The sequence below is a fragment of the Dryobates pubescens genome, chromosome 28, assembly GCF_014839835.1.
Source record: "Dryobates pubescens isolate bDryPub1 chromosome 28, bDryPub1.pri, whole genome shotgun sequence".
NCBI classification, from domain to species: Eukaryota; Metazoa; Chordata; class Aves; order Piciformes; family Picidae; genus Dryobates; species Dryobates pubescens.
Window position 1 is genome coordinate 10082309 of NC_071639.1, and position 19526 is coordinate 10101834.

At 44.5% G+C, this 19526-nt stretch overlaps 1 protein-coding gene across 5 annotated transcripts in view; it reads left to right on the forward strand.

Moving 5' to 3' along the window:
• Nucleotides 1-19526, forward strand: part of FYN (FYN proto-oncogene, Src family tyrosine kinase) — a 126466-nt gene that overhangs the window by 100762 nt on the left and 6178 nt on the right. For 3 of the 5 annotated variants that reach the window (XM_054173961.1, XM_054173963.1, XM_054173962.1), the window contains 5 exons: nt 3985-4134; nt 6427-6591; nt 10864-11043; nt 12876-12952; nt 13070-13223. In XM_054173961.1, the coding sequence (XP_054029936.1) occupies nt 3985-4134; nt 6427-6591; nt 10864-11043; nt 12876-12952; nt 13070-13223 (726 nt within the window). Of the gene's footprint in view, nt 1-3984; nt 4135-6426; nt 6592-7139; nt 7296-10863; nt 11044-12875; nt 12953-13069; nt 13224-19526 lie in introns of all 5 variants that reach the window. The other 2 variants (XM_054173964.1, XM_054173965.1) reach the window with 2 other exon arrangements.

Below are 19526 nucleotides of genomic sequence, written 5' to 3' on the forward strand. Positions count from 1 at the left end.
GTAAGTGTCATCTTGTGTAGATATGTGCTACAGATTTAGATGTTGGCATCTCAGGTCTTCAAGTGACCATTCAAAGGAGAGAGCAGACCAAGTGCAACCCATGCCATGGGCATGGTGTCTGCAGGGCAAGTCGTGCACAGGCAGGGTGCTGTCACACTCTGAACATCACCCTGTCTCTCTCAACACCAGTGTTTAGGACATTACTGTTGCAGTGGAGCTGGGTGGAGAGTAGTCCCTCAGAACAGCAGCTATGGGGCTACAGGAGCCAGACTTCCTGGTGCCCATATTCAGATCCAGGCACAGCCAGACAGCTTACCGGGAATATATGCTGGGACTGTCCAGTCTAGTTTGGTGAAAATTACTCTTTCTGAGCAAGCAGAATATTTGAACCTTCTTGCCTGGAGCACATAAGGTAAGATTCTGGGAGGAAGGAGGTATGGCATGTTATTTTGGAAAGAGAGGATTTCCTGGCCTTTTCAAATTCTAGATGCCTGGGGGAATAAAAAAAAAGCCAAACCCTAAATTTAAAAATAAATTAAAAGATTGTGGCAGTTTTAAATGAAGGTATTAGCAATAAAAATAATAATCTAATTGATATATTCATAAAGTCTTGAATGTACTGTTGATGGATACATCATTCTACTGAAGTAGTCAAGTGGAAGGATATATCCTCCTCCTCCTTGCCTCAAATTATTGGAGGAGTTCCAGTTGTCTTGGTGTGTGCTGTCTTTGCTTTTACATTGTGTTCATGAGGCCTGTCAACATCATCTTCAAAGCTTCACATGTATGAAAAGATCTCTTTAACTCATACAGCTATTAAGTGGAAAACCTGCAACTAAGTGAAAACAAACCTGGCCATTTCTCAATTAACCAGCAACCCAAAACAATAGCTCTGGGAAGCATAACTCAGTAGAATTAATTCCATGTAAGTTCTGAAGTCTGATGATGGTTCATGTAGTAAAGCACTGCCTTGTCAGTGCCTTTTTATCAGAGCACTCTGTCAGCTAGAGTTAGCATGCAGAAGGGTTGGAATCCTGGATGGCAAAGGGATTTAAAGAGCAGCACTACTTCCCACTCTTCTCTACCTGACCATCCTTCTGTCATCTAAAATTGTGTTGTATTTTTGAGTCCTGCAGTCACTGGATTCTTCCATCACTGCCTTTAACTCTGAAGACTTTCCTGATACCAAACCTGAGCAGACATGCTGTTGTTTCAGACAGCTAGCTTCCTACCTTGTCACCCCACAGCTTCACCATACCTTCTGTAGCAGTGAGGCTATTCTGCAGATAGCCTCCACCTGTTCATTTTCAGCAGCAGTTGTTGTGATGGGTATGAGGAGCAGGATTTCATTTAAAATCTTACTCGTGAGGACATCTGTGGATCCTAACCACAAACACAAAACTGTTTCTCTAAACCACATTATCAGTTTGGTCTGCTGACCACCTTCTCTACAGCAACAGAGGATATGTTTTGCAGGGCTGCTTACTTAGCTCAGTCAAGGCTTTTTTTCCAGAGCTTCTTGTGAGACACAAAAGCATTGGGGAAATGGAGTAATCCACCATGGATGGACTTAGAACACAAGCTTCATTTCTCTGCATTTGAACTTGAGGCTTTCTGCATCTTCAGGCTAAGTTTGAATCAAAGCCATTAGGGGGGAAAAAACCAGCCGGCTTGGGTTTTGTCAGAAATGCCTACTCCCCTTCTCTGCCTTGTGGTATTTCAGCATGTCATTAGAAGCAAACAGAGAGATCTTGCTCATGAGAGAAGAGAGAGACATCTGGGAGGGCTCGAGTGGTGGATTCTCCCATAAGCCTTCTCAAAATGCATTGCTCCAGCCCAGTCATCTTGGGCTTGAGGCAGGAATTGTTTTGTGACCTAGAAGTGTCCCTTCTGCTTTAAATAATAACAATAATAAAATTAATCAGGATCATGTTAAAAGTATCATCGTGGATGACTTCAGCATGAATTTAACCTCCCTTGATCGTGGTTGCCTTCTCCTCTTACTCCCAAAATAAATCATCTTGAGCTGGCTTTTGGGTTTTTTTTCCAGTGCCTCACTACCTAGGTACTTCATCAGCTCTTGTCTGTGTAATCCTTCACCTGGTTTCAATCTCTGCCCTCCAAGGCTGTCTGGTTTCAGGTTTGTTGTTTTAAAAAATTCATTAGTATGATATATTGTCATGTCGTCTTTGTGCCCAAATTTTTACTACGTGTATCTTTTACACTTGAATTCGTCACCAGATAATAATGAGCAGTATAAATAACCAACAGCCTAAATAGATGAATAATGAAATCCATCTTGGTTCCATGTTTTTGTCCAGATTTCAACTAAAGCTCTGGTCCTGCAACTTGATCTGAGGTCAGCGGGGGTCCAGGGAGGGCCACCCACACAGCTCTGATTGCAGACCTGGAGCCCACAGATTGTTTATATTCTCCTAAAGAATCTAAAATAGTGACCAGATAGGCAGGGAGCGTGACTAAAGCAAATACAGCTGCTGCCACTGGATCAAGACTCATAAATGCAGAGGTGGAGAACTTGGCCTGGAAGCAGGCTGACAGTGTGCAGCTCAGAATGGTGGTTCAAAGAGTGCGCAAGATGTACTTGCAACCCTCCCACAAAGCTTTCAACTCCTAGATGAGAGAGATGTACTTAGTGGCAGAATCTCCTCAGAGAAACATCCTAAACAGTAGTTTTCTCCACTTGGGAATGAAAACCCTGTCAGTCCTTTCAGGGTGCCTCCCATTCTCATGAAGCAGGATCATCTGTGTAACTGCTAGCTCTTTTCCTCCTATTTAGAGGATGAACAACAGTGAATTTGAGAAGTCCTTGGAGTCAGGGTGGAGATGGTTTTGTATGGCAGCTCTCTTGGCAGTGAGCATCTCACCAGAGTGACCTGTTGCAGGTTAATGTGGTCAGGGAAAAGTCTCCCTTGAGAGACATCCAGGAAAGACATCTTAACCACGTAGCTGGGGGGAGTTCTTGAAACCATTTCATTTGCAGATTCACAGATTGCATTGAGTTGGAAGGGACTAATCCCCCTGCAGTCTTGAATGTCTTCAGGAATGGGGCTTTGACCACATCTCTTTAGTTGGAGGTGGTTCTAGAGGATGTGGGGCTGCCGGGTATGTTGGAAAGTACTCTGACTTGGGATAAGCAGCTGTTGGTGCTGTTTGCTGTCAGACCTGTAGGAAATCACTCACCTTTCATGTTGTCTGCCAGGGGTTTTCCTTTCCTGCCCTTAGCTGACATGGTGTCAGTGAAAGCAACCCATTATCTCCAGTGCCTCCTATGAAAAGCTTGCTATTTGCCATCCACTGGCATTTACTGACTGTAGTATTTGAAGTGTAACCCAGCGTGTAGAACAGGAAAAGTCAGTTTAACACCCAGAAGTAGTAAATGTTAAAATGTGAGTTTTCATTTACACAGAAGTCCTGATTTCTGTCTAGAAAAGTGTGAAAGGGACATGGTGTGAACATCAGAAGAGCTCTTTTTGAGAAGGCATTGCTATGTACTTGCCCCATCATCCTACTCTTCCCTAGGAGTCTAATGTTGGCTGACTGATTTTTGGAGCCAGGACTAGAGGAAATGGTTCCAAGCTGCACCAGGGGAGGTTCAGACTGGATGCTAGGAGATATTTCTTCACAGAGAGGTTTATCAGACATTGGAATGGTCTGCCCAGGGCAGTGGTGGAGTCGCTGTCTCTGGAGGTGTTTAGGCAGTATGTGGACCTGATACTTTGGGACATGGTTTAGTGTTGACCTTTCAGTGCTGGATGAGATTTGAGGTCTCTTCCAACCAGATGTTTTCTGATTCTGTGATGCTTACTTCATTGTGCTACACTCGCTTGTTCCTTTTGAAGCTACAGTAAGCACCTGTTTGGAAGCAACGTCTCTTTCTCTTGATATCAACTGACCAGCAAACCAAAATCCTTGTGTCTAAAGGCTGCTTCCATCTTTTTTTCCTTTCTCCTTTGCTTGGAACAGGTGCCTATTCCCTGTCTATCCGAGACTGGGATGATATGAAAGGAGATCATGTCAAACATTATAAGATTCGTAAACTTGACAACGGTGGCTATTATATCACAACCCGGGCACAGTTTGAAACTCTCCAGCAGCTGGTTCAGCATTATTCAGGTAAGTTTTCAGATAACAAATGGCACTCTGAAGGATTTTAAAACAAAAGTGTTTACTGCTAAGCTGATGTATGTGTAAGATGCCCTAAAGAGTCATTTGAGCTATGGCTCTTGCTTGTTGTAATGCATCTTCCATTATCCCTTTCCCATTACGGTTACAAATGGCTTTGAGTGCCATTCACAGCGTACAGCAGCTGAGCTTTTAAAAGTTAGCACTCTGCTGAGGTGAAGGTTTTGCCTTTGCTCTCCCTCTTCTAAGCAAACAGCATTACTGAATTTGATTTGCACATCACAAAGCATGAATTCCCTGTGCAGAAGGCAGTGCTGATGTGCACCACTTTGCAGCGCACTATTGCTAATAAAGCAAACAGGGAATTGCACTGTGGGATTCAGTCACCTAAACCAATGACCAGAAGATTTGCATTTATTACCTGACTCTATTTTTTCCTCCCTTTCCCAGTGGACTTGTGTTCAATGTGCCAAGTATTCACATTTAAATCATGATTGCTCTAATTTTAAATACAAATATGGCCAGGTGGGTATTTCTTTGTGTACACTGCTTGTGTCTGCCCACCAAGCTCTGGCTTTTACGGGGGGTTATTAATTCCTGTGATTAAAATGTGGCATGCACGAGCCAAAAGTCCATCCTGCTGTCACTGGTGCACAACACACACAACTTTAAAGCCCCCCAAAACCTCTCCATAGGACAACCAGTAGAAGACTTGCATAGGAGGCTGCCATGCTTCTCAGCACGGCTGTTCTTTTTAAGCAGGAATTTGCATTTTGAGTTGTTTTGCTTTTGATTTTTCCCTTACTTTTCCATGACATTAACAGATGCCCCCAGATGCTCACTGCTCCAAAACTTTTCATTATTTTCACTTGGTAAATCAACTTCTCTGTGGGGTGGGGTTTTTTCCCTGTATTCTTTGTATTCTCTCTGCTGTATTCTTGTGCTATTCATACTAGACATCTGGCTGTCTTCTCCACCCAGTTTCTGATGGTTGTATGCTGCCTGGGAGAATTTCTAGTTGTTTCTGGTGACTCTACATTAAACTAAGCTAAATAATGTATCAAAAAAATGACATCTAAGGAAGATAATGTTCAACTGTACCAGCTGATAAATGCCAAATTTTAGTTTTCTGTGGTCAAATTATTTGGCTATTTTCCATACACAGATGCAGAAACAAACAGATCTGGAAACAATCGCTTCTGTGCAACAGAGAGGCATAACCAGTAGGATCCAGGCAGGGTAGCTCAGGAGGGCATGGTACAGCCCCGCATTCCAGAGGGTTCACCTGTGGTCTCCCAGACTCAGGTGAACACAGGAGCCCTCATTCCATGCCTAGCCCAGCTGACTTGTAACATAAAGGCTGCTTCTAACTGCCTACCCTGAATTGTGGGAGGTAGATCAGCTCAGTGCCTTGTGAGTACCTAGATTTGCTTCTAGGGAGAGGTCAGAGGAGCTCAAATGATGCTGTAAAGATCAGCATGGCTCCTGCATTTGTTTAAAGATACAAGTCACTGTATAAGCTTTCTATTGTAGCCTGCTTTGTGCAGTATAGGACATTCACAGCACTGTGTATACATATTTGTGTGTATATATATAACTGGGTTTACTCTTGCTGAAGTGTCTTGTGACTTTTGTCACAGCTCAGTCTTCTCTGAGGCTTTGCAAGAGATTAATGTAATAAACCTGCCCTAAACAATGTAGGTCTGGAGCATGCACTAATAAAGGTTTCCTCCAGGAAGAATGGCAGAACAAGTCTTTCACAAGACACCTACAGAACCACCTTTTCACAGAGCAGAATATAGACAATACCTTGTCCCAGGATACCTAGGCAAATAAAAACAGCAACAAGTGTCTGCCAAATTTTCCCTGCTGTGATTTTCAGAAGTTGATCTCCTCCGTTTCTTCCGTTGACTACAGAAAGAATTCTGTTTGTGACTCAGAGATGACTTTTAAAAAGCTGTGCTGTGCTCTAGTGTACCAGTTACTTGTGAAGTTATCTTAATGCAGCACTGTGGGAGAAGGGAAATCCTGAGCCCACAACAGAAACCATTGGCTGTCACCTTCCATTTCAGGCTGTGAAAAGCAGAGACTAAACAAATTCCCTGTTCTCTCTCAAATGAATATGTTTCAGTGTTCAATTCCTAATCTTCCAGGATGCTTTGTGGTATGCAACTAACAACTGTTGTGAGTAGCATTGTTTTTATGCTTACTGTTTTTGTTTCATGTCACACTATTTTTTTCTTTCCTCTCCTTTGCTGTTGGCTTCACTTCTGGCTCCATCAGAGAGAGCTGCAGGTCTTTGCTGCCGCTTAGTAGTCCCCTGTCATAAAGGAATGCCAAGGCTTACTGATCTGTCTGTCAAAACCAAAGATGTCTGGGAAATTCCACGAGAATCCCTACAGTTGATCAAGAGACTGGGAAATGGGCAGTTTGGGGAAGTATGGATGGGTATGGAGAAAAACAATTATTCTAAAATAGCTCTCAGTGTGGGGATTACAAGATGGAAGGTGAACGTGTAGGACACTGTGACCCACAAGTGGGAGAAAAAAAAACACCAAGGAAACTCAAACTGTCAGGAGAAAAGTTTTCTACAATCATGTCTTTGACTCTGAAAAATCTTCAGTCTTCACTTTTCACTGCACCTGGTGGCCAAAGAAAACTGAAATTCTGTGTCTCCTTGGAAGGTTTGGATTTTGACGAATGACTGCTGCCTTAAGAACAAATTAAGGCTTGCATAGTAAGCTATTAATTATCCCAAGGAGCCTTTTTTCTGCAAGCTAATTAATAAATAAATAAATAAATAAAATAAAATGTAAAAAAGAAAAAAAGAGTCCTTGCCTTCAACTTCCAGAAGTCAGTGTCTGCAAATGATCTGTAGTGCAGCACTGAGAGACGAGTCACCTTCCATCTTTCTCAATGCATGCGTCATTTTGGATTATAAGTATGTTTGTGTTTTGTTTTTGTTTTGTTTTTTTTATTAATTTCCTCTCCTATAGAGAAAGCTGATGGTTTGTGTTTTAACTTAACTGTGATTGCTACGAATAATACCCCCCAAACTGTTGGATTGGCTAAAGATGCATGGGAAGTTGCACGTGATTCATTATTTCTGGAGCAGAAGCTTGGTCAGGGCTGTTTCGCTGAAGTGTGGCGTGGTAAGGCAGAGAATATATTTTGCTTTGGATGGATCTTTTAAGGCCCTCTTGGCAGAGATAAACATTTCAAGTAGAGATCTTAAACCTAGATCCTCAGGGTAGTAGGAATGTTAGTCTGTGCTGCCTAAAATGGTCAGACCTGAATAGGGTAATCCATGGGGAAGCTTCCTTTCACTCGCACACATTGGTATGAGAGGTTAGAGCATTAAACCTCATTAATTGCTCTGGGTTTGTTTCAGTAACTCCACACATGCTAGGCATTAAAATAGGAATGAAGCTAAACTTGTAAGGCAGAGTGGCTGACCAGAAATTAATCTGTAAGTAGACATTTTTCTTTCCTTGACTGTTGTTCTTAGCTCTTATGGGATCAGACCCTGCAAATGCTTCCATCCACTCTCCCAGTTTAAAAATAAGGCCAAGGATCATCAAGCTGATATTGTCAAGCTAGCTTTCACATGCACCCACTTCTTAAGCCTCTGTTGAAACTTGTGTCTGCAGCAGAACCCCCTAACTCAATATCAAGACAGGGGACAATAGAAGCAAGACTTGCCCAGCCCAGCTGACCCCTCATTTTGAAGTCCAGAAACACTGACATTTTCCAAACCCACTGGCATTGTTTCCTGCATATTTGCCAGCTTTCCTTACTGCCCCACCATGGGCCTCCCTGTTTTTTTTAATGACTGTAAAACAATAGCAATTTAAAAGCTACATAAATCTTAGTATGACCATAGAATGGAAGCACAATATAGTGGTCATTTAATGAGAGATGGGCTTAATTTTTTTGTGCTTCATGCCTTCAGTGTTGCCCCTTTAAACTGACCAATTCCAGTAAAGAATTGCTGTATGTTGTTCCTTCAGAAAAATCTGGTGGAGGCATTTAGCTTCTCTTTTTGTTGTGGTGGCACTGAAGTATGTACAACCAGAATACCCAGCAGGCTCTCCTGGGCTCTTGCAGCTGTTTTCCATGGCAAGACTGCAGCAAGTCTGTGAAAAGTATAGAACTTCTAGACTAGAAATATGGATCTTCATGGAATATCAGAGAATTACAGTTGACCTGTTGCAGAGAAAGCACTGCCAGTTAGCTGCAGCTTCCTCCTCTTGTTCTCCATCTTGAATGCATGTGAGAGCTTCAAGTTCACGTTAAGCAGTCAGCTTTGTATGCCATAGACTGATACAATAAGCTAAAGGAGCAAATGCAATGGAAAAGAATAAACAAATCATCTGTGAGAAATGAAGTGCCAAGTACCAGTACCAAATATCTGTCAGAAATGCAATAATTAGTGTTACCATTTTGACAATTACATTTCTTAAAGTAATGTATAATAAAAACGTTAACAGCCCCTGAAGCATTACCAAGTTGGAATAGAATAACACAATAAAGATTAATAAAAAGTGCATTAAGTAGTAACTAACTACAGATGGGAGGAACTCAGTGGGAAGTCTATGCTAATTTTCTAGTGGAGAGAAGCACACCAAGCCACAACCAAACCAAAATGTAGCAATTTAAACTGAAACCTGGGCTGAAAGGATAGCTAAGCTTTTTGGTTTGTTTTCTTGTTTTAACTGGAGAAAGTAATAAACACATCTAAAAATAGAACTGCTGAAACCCTGTCCTGGTAACAGGAGGAGTCTTGGGATTTTTATTAAGGTAGTACACAATTAATACTGGAAACACACCAGGTAAAATCCTACTGTAATAATGCCAGTGACAGAAACCCTGTTGCCCATGAAAGTAGGGTTTCATTCTTGGTTCCTATCGCTTGTTGTACCTCTGCAAAGCAGCTGTGACCAATGGCACTTTCTGGTCTAGAACCTCAGTGGTTCCAGATACAACATGCTCCCTTTCCCCAGAAAAATCAGAAAAGATTTTGGTCACACTCCTGGACCTCAGGAGGCAAATTCACATCCTTCCCAGCTTACACAGGAGTGCCACTAAGGTAATGTCCTGCTTCAGCTCTGATTTGAAGTAAAACTAAGACCTCAAGAGTCCTCCTCAAGTGTGCTCGGGTAGCAGTGGTAGTAACTCAAGACATTACTCCATCACTGTGCACCTAGCAGAAGAAAATCAAGGCATGGTGAGAACTTAACTTGTGCTGCGTGCTTTTGGCTAACGGGCCTCAAGCCCCTCTCAGACAGACAGTGTTGTGTGTGGCTTTGGGGACTGCCCTCTAAGTGAGGAGACAGCGCAGGCAGAGGCTCCCCCACTGCTCCTTCCCTGGCCTTGGCTAGGCAAGATGGCAGCTGGGACCTGACCACTTGCACAAAAGCCAGTCCATCTCATTTTGTGCTCTGGCAGGCTGCAAAAGCTCATGATGAAGTTATTTTGGCTTAACCAGTTCCCATGCAGCAGCTGAGCCCTGGTAGCTGTTAATGTGCTTTTAACAAAGACAAACCAGGCTTATTTCACACATTGCCTTTGTTGATGACATCTTAATTTATAGGAATCAGATCTTTGTCTGCATCTTCATGTACTTTGTAAGCTTTCTGCTATCCTCATGCTGAAGTGCAGAGGAGTAATTTTTACCCAATGTGATTAATTCCCAAAGTCATTTAGCATTGTTCTGCCTTATCACACAGCAGCTCCCTATCAACAGATCACAAGTTCCATTCAAAGCCATTTCAGCCCTGGCTCTGGAGCAGGGTTCTGGCAAGTCTGGGTAAGGGATAACCAGAAGGCACTAGGGAAGTGATATTTCTTCCCACTTTAATTTCTCTTCCTTTCCCTTCCCTAGTCCCCATCTGCAAAAAAAAAAAACAACCAACTGTTCACATAGGTAGATGCTTGGATTTATTTATTTTTTGTTTTTCCTTTCCAGTCCTCCTCCCCCTTGCAAATACCTAAATGAAGTCCCACCTCTTGTGGGACACCCTGAGTCAGCTTTCTCCGGATCCTTGTGCAGGCTTTAGGTGTTGCAGAAGGCTTGCTAGATGATAACTGAAAAGCCATGGAACTTGTCCATTTCAGTGCTGGCCACAAGTAAAGAACAAAGTGTAGTGGACAGGAACCTCCTCCTTTTCAATCAACAGCTGCTGGGCTTCTGGGGATGAGGAGGGGAAGGGGGGAAAAAAGACACATTTCAGTTTGGAAACAGGCCTGTGTTTCTAGAATTAAATCAATTCAGAATTTGTTTCTTGGGAGTTTTTCTGTGAATATTTCTTTGCCACTGACTCAGAACAAAAACAAAATGTCAAAATGTCTTGCAAAAGGAAAGTTTAAGCAGTTTTGTTACCCAAATCTGTGTTGTCTGTAGCAATTACTTGTTAGCAAGGGAATACATGAAGGTGGATTTCAGGAGACTCCTGTTTCACGCTCAGAGAAAGCTTCCATGGACAGCAGTGAAGCATTGTCTGAGTAGGACAGCGGTGATTGTGCTCCTGTGCCAATGGGACTCTTGTTTTTCAGTATAATAGAAAAAAGAATAAAATATGAGGGAAATGTGGGAGGGGCACAATTAGAAGGCAACATGGGAAACCCTGTCCTTGCTAGTTTATTCCTTGGTCACAATAGGCATCAGGTGGACAGCAAGAGCAGAAGATGTTTGATCTAACTAAGTATCTGTGCTTGTAGGTACGTGGAATGGAAATACTAAAGTGGCTATCAAGACCCTGAAGCCTGGCACTATGTCTCCAGAATCCTTCTTAGAAGAAGCCCAAATCATGAAGAAGCTAAAACATGACAAATTGGTCCAACTTTATGCTGTGGTATCTGAAGAACCTATCTATATTGTCACAGAGTACATGAGCAAAGGTGAAGTCAGAGCTGCTGCTATTGATAACTGTCTTTTTCTGTGTTGATGTTCCCCGGGGATACAGAGCAAGGTGCAGGGTGATGCATTAACAGGGTGTGAGGAAGGAGAGAGGGAACAGAAAGCTGAATTCACCTCTGGCTTCAAAAGAATTACGAACTTGGCTCTGAACTGGGCTCAAAAATCTGAAATCCACAAGATCTACAAAGAAAATTTGCACTAAGTGGAGGAGAGAGAAGTTGGTGCAGTCTGAGTACTTCCAACTGCATCAGCATCTAAACTTCCCTGGCAAGTGGAGGTCTGCATTTTCTAGGTTTGAATGATGTGACATGCTGCTCCCCAAGATCCTGCCTTTTCCTGGCACCAGAGAGTTCAATGTGGCATGTCCTTGCAGCGTTCACTTGTCAGCCTAAACTTTCTGTTTCTGCTTTCAGCAGCCCTGAGTTCTGTCGCCTGCACCTCGCTCTCCCATCTCAGCTTAATTTTCAGTCCACCCCATTCATCATTTTAATACATGATTTGCAGATGTGATTCTTCTCCTCCTCTTTCCCCTTCCTTTCCCCCTTCTCTTTTTTTTCCCTTCAAGCTACTTATCTGGTACCAATGTAGTAAGCTGAGACAAGGAAAACTTTTCACTCCATCAGATCTCCAGCAGGGGTGCTGAGAGCAGCACACAAAAAAATCTGCTTGTTTTGGAAAAGCAAATGAAGCAAATAGGAAACATCAGTTCTCACAGGGAAGTTTCATTGTACATTGGAGGATACACTCTGAAATTTTAAGTGCATTTTTTTTTCAGTCTGTTTGGAGTTGAGTTTTATTTTCCTGGCAGGTGCCTGCCCACGTCCCTCCTCAGAGGCATCCAAGCCCTGGCTAACTCACATTTTAATCATATGTCTTGGTGACAAGCATTTGCCTTTCCCCCTTAAAAAGAATTCTCAAAATCCTTCTGAAGTACGTGGTTTATTTTGGCTCACTTTACTACTTTTTACTGTAACATCTTACATCTCTGGATCAGAGCTTGAGGCTTGAAGATTTGTCAGGGGAGAAATGCCTAATCATCTGTCTTTCCCCCTTATTTATTAAGCCCATTCACTGACCTTACTTAAAGGAGACTGCCACACTTCTCTGTTTGAAGACAAGATTGGGAAGGGACCTGTAGCATCCCAGGTGTTCTTTAAAAAGCTTCAGGGAGCCTCCTTGCTTTCCTTGGCACAGAGGAGCTCTGGCCTTATTGCTTTTGCTGAAATTGCTTTTGTTTGATCTCTTTTGTCTTCTCTAGTTTTGCATAGCAGCCTTTTAAATGTAGTGCTTCATGCTACTTTTGGTTATGGGTTACCTAGAGACAGAGCACCACTAATTCCTAAGGAAAATTAGCCCTTGTTAATGCTAGCCCCATTGAGCTTCCCAGCCTCCAGGCTGGCCTTTCTGTTGGAGAAAGTTGAGCTGGGATCTGACTTTTTGTGTGGCTTGGAACTGAAACGATGCTTTGCTGCTAGCTGAGGCCTTTGAGAGCAGCAGGTATGCAGCTTTAGAGAGCGCTGCCAAGTTAAGAAAAATCAACTTTCTTAGTAATGGTCAGGAAAATTAAAACTAACATTGCTTCTTCTCCTTGCAGCTCTCTTAGGGCCAGTGACACACTCTTCTTCAAGCCAGACTTAAAGCAGAGTGCAACAAGTAGAGCAGGAGAACTCTTAAGATAGCATGGGGGAGTTTTGAAACTGTCCCCTTGGACTGGAAGCTTTGTTGTCTTTAACACTGTACACATTGCTGCACCTCCATCCTGATGAACAGGAGCCTCTAACATCTCTCTGTTGTGCCAACTTTGCCTTTGCAGGCAGTTTGCTGGATTTCTTAAAAGACGGAGAAGGAAGAGCTTTGAAGTTACCGAATTTGGTGGACATGGCAGCCCAGGTCTGTCTTCTGAGCACTGAGGTGTACATGCATGGGTTTATAGCCTGGCTATGTCTGGGTTTATAGCCTGGATATGTCTGAGTTCGTTTGACAATGGTTGCTTCTCCCGGCTGGCAGGTGGCTGCGGGGATGGCGTACATCGAGCGGATGAATTACATACACAGGGACCTGCGCTCTGCAAACATTCTGGTGGGGAATGGCCTTATATGCAAGATTGCTGACTTTGGGTTGGCAAGACTGATCGAGGACAACGAATATACAGCCAGACAAGGTAGGTGTGGCAGCAGCCATAGTACTGACTGTCATTCTTGTGGCAGGGGTAGAGTGGCATATGGCTCTAAAAAGCTTTTGCACAGCTCTGAGCCCCTAGGTTCAAGAAGAGCCTCGGGGAACAGCTTGAAAGAGTCCAGCACAGAGGCACAAAGATGGCAAAGGGAGTGGAACATCTCCCTTGTGAGGAAAGGCTGAGGGAGCTGGAGCTCTTTAGCTTGGAGGAGACTGCGGGGTGACCTCATTCATGTTTATAAAGATGTGCAGGGCAGTGTCAAGAAGATGAAGCTAGGCTCTGCTCAGTGATGTCCAAAGATAGGACAAGGAGCAATGGGTGCAAGCTGAAGCAGAGGAGGTTCCATATGTGCATAAGGAAAAACTTCTTCACTGAGAGACTGACAGAGCACTGGAGCAGACTGCCCAGGGAGGTTGTGGGGTCTCCTTCTCTGGAGACATTCAAAACCCACCTGGATGCACTCCTGTGTGAACTAGTCTAGGTGAACCTGCTCTGGCAGGAGGGTTGGACTGAATGATCTACCAAGGTCCCTTCCAGCCCCTCACATTCTGTGATATCCTTTGGGGGTGCTTTTAGTGAATTCTAAACTCCTGGGCCCAGACCTTCACTGATTAATGCATGTCCTAAAGAGAACATACTTAGTTGTCTTCCTTAAAAAAATTGACCTAAATGACACAGATGGTGAGTGAGAGCACAGGTGATTGAAGGGACAGTAAAGACAAGATCCTTGTGGTGCCATAACAAAGAGGATACTTTACTTACCAGCCTTGAAAGTCTAAATGGGGTAATCTAGAAAAACCTTTGTAAAGTCTTTTTGCTGCAGTGTGCCTTCTAGTATTTACTAACTCCTACCAACATTGCTGTGCTCTTCTTTCTTTGTTTGAAATGGGGGAAAGAATTCTGTCTGTATGCCATGGAGCTGTCTCTCTGAGCGCTGTGTTTTCTTTGGGAACTTACAAAGTCAGTTTAATTGGAAAGCTGCTTTGCAGTGCCACACAGCTCTGGGCACAGCCCACCACTACAAAAATGTATCAAAGACTATTACAGCTTTTGGTAAAGTGTGTGTGTGTGTGTTTTCAGACTGAGGCAATGGCACAGGCTCTTTGTAGTTACTCATTCTTTGCAAGTCATGCTTAGTTTTCAGATGTTGGTCCAAGTTTGCAGAGCTACAGTTTTGTTCTCTCTCTGCTGGCAGCACATTGGTCGTGCTTGCTCAATATGTGTCGGTAAATACTGCTCTGTCCATTTTGGTGCCAAAGCCAAGCAGTGTCCCCTTAAACTCTGCTGTGTGCCTTCAGAAAGCTCAGGTTGGTTAAGTACTTCATAACCTGCAGTCACCCCTCCCTGCTGGGAGTTTCTTCTCTTGACCAGAAGTCCCTGTTTCAGCCTGGGGTTTGCCATTAGTTCTTAGGAAAGAGCTAACCTCTCTGTATCTTTCAAGTGTTGACAGAAGGAGCCAGAGAGTTTCCAGCATTCTTTGTCTTGGCCTGGGAGCAGCAGCTCTCATGCCCTTCACACTCCTCTGAACTGCTGTCAACAGCACTTAGTCACAGGGATATGGACCACAGGCAGCATCCACCCTAAAAAGTTGTCTGCTTCACATTTGGATGGTGAAGCTGGGTTATTTTGGGGTGTCCTTGCAAAACCCATGGTAGGTACTAATGCAGAGAGTTGACCACTATTGATTTCAGCCTGAGGATGGGAACTGCTCCTTGCTAGAAAAAATAGCCTCATGTCACTCTCTCCAGAGTAACAAGAGTGTCTGCAGTCTCTGCTAGAAAGCAAGCTGCCTGCTTGTCCTTTCCCTGTGTAGAGTGAGAGTAGTTTTCCTTGAATGAGGCAGGCAGATCCAGCCTGCAAAGTGGCTTTGAAACAGGGCCCCGTATTATCTCAGTTTCTATCTGTTGCACTGCCATGTCTTTTGTTCCCTTTGGAAGCTACCCAACATACAGTTTGACACGACAAATTATTTGTTTTCATAGACAAGTATGTGACCCACTTCTGGCCACATCTCTTCAGGCTCCTGATCCCTAGGAAATCCTCTGGTGACCTGTTTGCTTCCTGGTTTAATTCTCTTGGAATAGTTTTGCCCTCTTCACATGTTAGAAAGCCATGAAAACCTACCTGACTGATGTTGAGGGAGAAGCTTAGATATTTTTAATGCGATCAAAATAACTGGATTTTGGATGGGAAAACTTTAAGCCAGAATGCCAGGACTGGCAGGGAGAGAGAGCAGAGCTGTGGGCATCTCTTGTCCTTCTTCAGTGGGCAGAAATCACTTGTACTGTGGGAAGAGGGGCTGGGAAAGGAGAAGCAGTTTGGCATTTAACCTGCATCTCTGATGATCCAGAGATCCGAGTCATGTTTGCCTGGCTTCATCTCGTGGTGCAGATAGAGAGATTTCACCCCATCCTTCACATATTTCAGGGCAATGGACAGTGCTTCCTTCCCCTGGCCTCAGGGTCAGGCTTAAGTCCTTGAGAGCTGCAGAATTCCTTAAAAGAGAGACCCAAAGAGCTGTGATCACAGGCATCTTGTAGAAAGCTTTTCCTACTTTCACTAATGTGGTGTTTGATCCTTTCCTAAGTGGTAGCTTATTTTAGGCAGGGGTGCATTTTTGACCATGCAGCACAGTCTCAATTTACATTTCATTGCAATTAACCTGCCTGCCAAGCCAGTTGGGCAGCCAGGGTGAGCCTAGGACCTTCAGTTTACTGAGGAAGAGAGGTGGTTTCTAATGCACCGCTGGAATTTGTCTTTGAGTGGGTTTCAGTCCTGGTTTGTTTAGTTAAGCCTCAGTTTGAACACTGCTTGGTGGAGGCCACAGTATCAGAAGGAAATGGTTGCCTCTGCTTGTTTCCCATGACCTATTACTTCAGCCTCCAAGGGGATGCATCTGGGGACTGCTCTGTTTGTCTAGCTGACTACTGGTTCAGTGGGAATTTTGACACTGGAGGAGAGTCTGGCCAGGAGAGGGGAGGGGGGAGAGGGGAGAGGAGCGCTCCAGACTGGCAGCTCCTGTGGGAGAAAGGAAATGTTTTGCCTTACAAAATGTGAAGATTAAAGCCTCTGGTCACTCTCTCCTCAGCAGTTGTCCTTCTCTTGGTTTAAGTGTTTTAGTACAGAGCTCCTTGTTGATGTGGGGAAGAGGTGGTTTTCTCCAGCCTTGCTTGATCTCTCGTTCCCTTCCCCCACTGTCACTTTTGTCTCGGATTAAATATTTTGAAAGGAAACAGATGGGGATGCTTTGAGCCCCAGCAGGCTGGAGTGCAGGATTCCTGAACCTGTATGGGTATTACTCAGTGCACTGGTAACACTTTACTGACCAGTTTATTTTCTTTTTGGTTTGAACAAAGGAGGCCTGACTGCTCCTGATTTATGAGAGGTAAATAAAAAGCAGTTCGTTGTCTGCACTGCCATTTCTCAGCATCTGTCAGGAAGGAAAGAGATGGTCGTGTTGTTAATGATTTAAAGTGTGTGACTAGCAGCCATACACTGCCATTACATTATAACCAAAAAAAAAAAGGTTTTGGCTTGTAATGAGCATTTGGCTCCTCTTGCTAGTAGAGGAAGTGAGTAATCAAGGGGGAAAAGCATGCCTGTTAAAGTGACGCCCATTGCAAAGGCTGCGCTGGTGGACAGGATTGCAGCCTGCACCGCTGGGGCTTGCTGCTTCTGCCTGTTGCTGTTGCAACATCTTCCCCACCCACCACAGTGTCAGGCATTCAGTCTTGTTGCCTTCCATTGGTGATGGTGCTTGTGTCGGTCCTGTAAGGCAGGACTTTAAACTCCCAGTATCCTACAGGCCAGAGATGGACTTCCATCCGACACAGAATTTCCCATGCAGTTCTGCTACCCTTGAAGTGATCTGGCTTGCAGCTATGTGGAGTTTTGGCCAAGCACAGGGCATTTTTGTGGAGAGTGCTGACTGCTCCATAGAGTTTGTGGGGAAGAGTTGTTACTATTCTAAGCAGTAGCAGCTGATACAAATTTTAAAGTGCCTTAATAATAATAATAATAACAACCCAAAAAAAGCAGAGTTCTTTTCCAGGCCATGTTTCTACGGCACACACTGGCAGCACTTGCAGGAGCACACATTAAACAATAAGGATCTTTCCAATGCCTTCCAGACAAGTCAGAGCTATTTTGGGAGCTCTAGTATGTGTTTGTAAACTCTCAGATCATTTTTGCTTCCCTAACACTTAGAAATACCTCCTTGCAGCCCTGCTTTAAAACAAGTGCTGTTTGTTATTTTGATTTCCTAGAAATGAGCAGGGATTTTTTAAATGTTTTTTTTCCCCTCCTTCTAGGCTTTCCCCTGTCCTTTTGTAGAGGCTTGGCTCCCAGCTCACCAGCTAATCAGATCTTTCTTGTTCACCACTGGCTGTGCTGTGGGCTGTAACACCCAGGGCTTTGTTCTTGCTTTTACCTGCCAGCCTTGGGCAAGCCGTGGAGCGGCCAGGAGGAAAGACTCTTGCTCTTAACAGACAGTCCCTGGGGTCCCAGATGGGGATCACTGGTCTGCTCCTACAGAGATGCCATCTGCTCTGTGAGAAGGAGCATGGCCAGGTCAAAAGGAAGGGTGAGGGGAAGTGGGGGGGGGGATGTGCAGGCAGAGGGTGAGGGCAGCATTTAGACTCCCAGTTCCCCCCCTGGACCCCATTTCCTGGGGAGGGGTCAGCCTGCAGAGCCTGCCTCTGATCACTGACGTGTTGCCAGGCTTGTACTTTCACGTTGGTTCTCGCAGCACAGGAGAGGGAGCTGTGCAGAGTCTCCCACACGCCATCCCCCTCGCCTACCAGGGCTGACTCGTTTCCTGTTCCAGGCTTGCCTCAGCTCTTGGCTTTTACCTTTTGTGGCTTTCCCTTTCCAGCCCCAGGAGCAGTTCGGTGCCGCACAACATTCACTGCTCGCTAACCCAAGAGTTGCCCCGGTTCTCGGGTCTTAGGCCTTGGGGTGCTGCGTTTGGGTTGGGGTTTTTTGTGTACAAGAGGCAGCAGCTTTGTAGCATTTCCAGACACAGGATCAGGATCAAGCTGGCCATGGCCCTGGGGCAGGAATTTCAGAGGTTTTTGCTTCTCCAGAGGGATTTTTTGCTCCACTCAGAGGAAACAGTGCTGAGAGTTGTACATCAAGGTCACTCCATTATCCCAGCCCCCTCCACTCCTCCTCATCACGTGGCCTGCTTATAGCTGACAAAGAATTAAAACAGAGCCACTGATTGATTTTTCCCAAGGAAATGCTCCTGGGACGTAACCTGTCTGAATGCCTGGGCAGAGCCGGGCAGAGGTCCCAAGAACAGGGCTGAGCCTCACAAAAATACTCAGGAGGAGGCAGGGCTGGCTGCCTTAACAGTAAATTGTACAAGCAGCTTTGACTTGATGTTGTGAGCAGAAACCCAAAAAGGCTTTCCTCTGGCTGAAATGTTTCCCAAAAAGGGACAGAGATAAAAGCTGCAGATTAGTACCTCACTCTGGGGCAAGGACAGGCTATCCTGACCTAATGAATGCAGTGCACTGGTGATTTGTACTCATGGAGTTACTGACCTGCTAGTTTGTAATGAAATGAGTTCCAGCAAAGCTAAGACCAAAAAAAAGATAAAGATAAATCCCCTCACTGATGTAAAATCTGCCTCCAAAGTAGGAGAGAGGCTGCCTTGTCAGCTGGGGTAATTTGGCTTATCAGATTTATTAACGTGCTTGTCAGTAATATGCATTTTATCTGATGCTGTAATTTGTTTGCAGCACAAAGTCAGCTTGTTTAATAAGCTACTGAGGCCCGGGAAGAGGGAGGGGATGGGATTTTTAATCAATGTGTTGGGAAGAGAGTAAACCTGGAGACTGTGTCAGTCAGGAGCCGTGCACAGCGTCAGGAGGCTTCAGAGCAGTGCTCAACACCTTTGGGGATTTTTTTTGTTTTCAAAGACATGTCTCCTGTGCCAGACACTGTATGGGAGGCAGCAGTTTGGGAGGATCCCTGTCGGACACACACATATCCACACAAGCTGTGTGTAATCCCTTTGTGCTGTGGCAGTGTGTATGTGGTACCTGCAGCTGTGCAGGCATGGCCACGCTGATGCATCCTCACTGGTCTCTGTTGTCCCCTCACTGATGGCTCTGCCATACTGGGTTGCAGGGAATCATCAGCATGTGTTGCAGGACCAGCAAACCACGAGGCTCTGCTAATGACTTCTCTGCCAACCTGGCCTTTCCCTCCTCCCCATCTATCATTCAAACCAAAGCTGAGGAAATGCTGCAGAATGCAGACCGTGTGATTTTTGTGTTACTT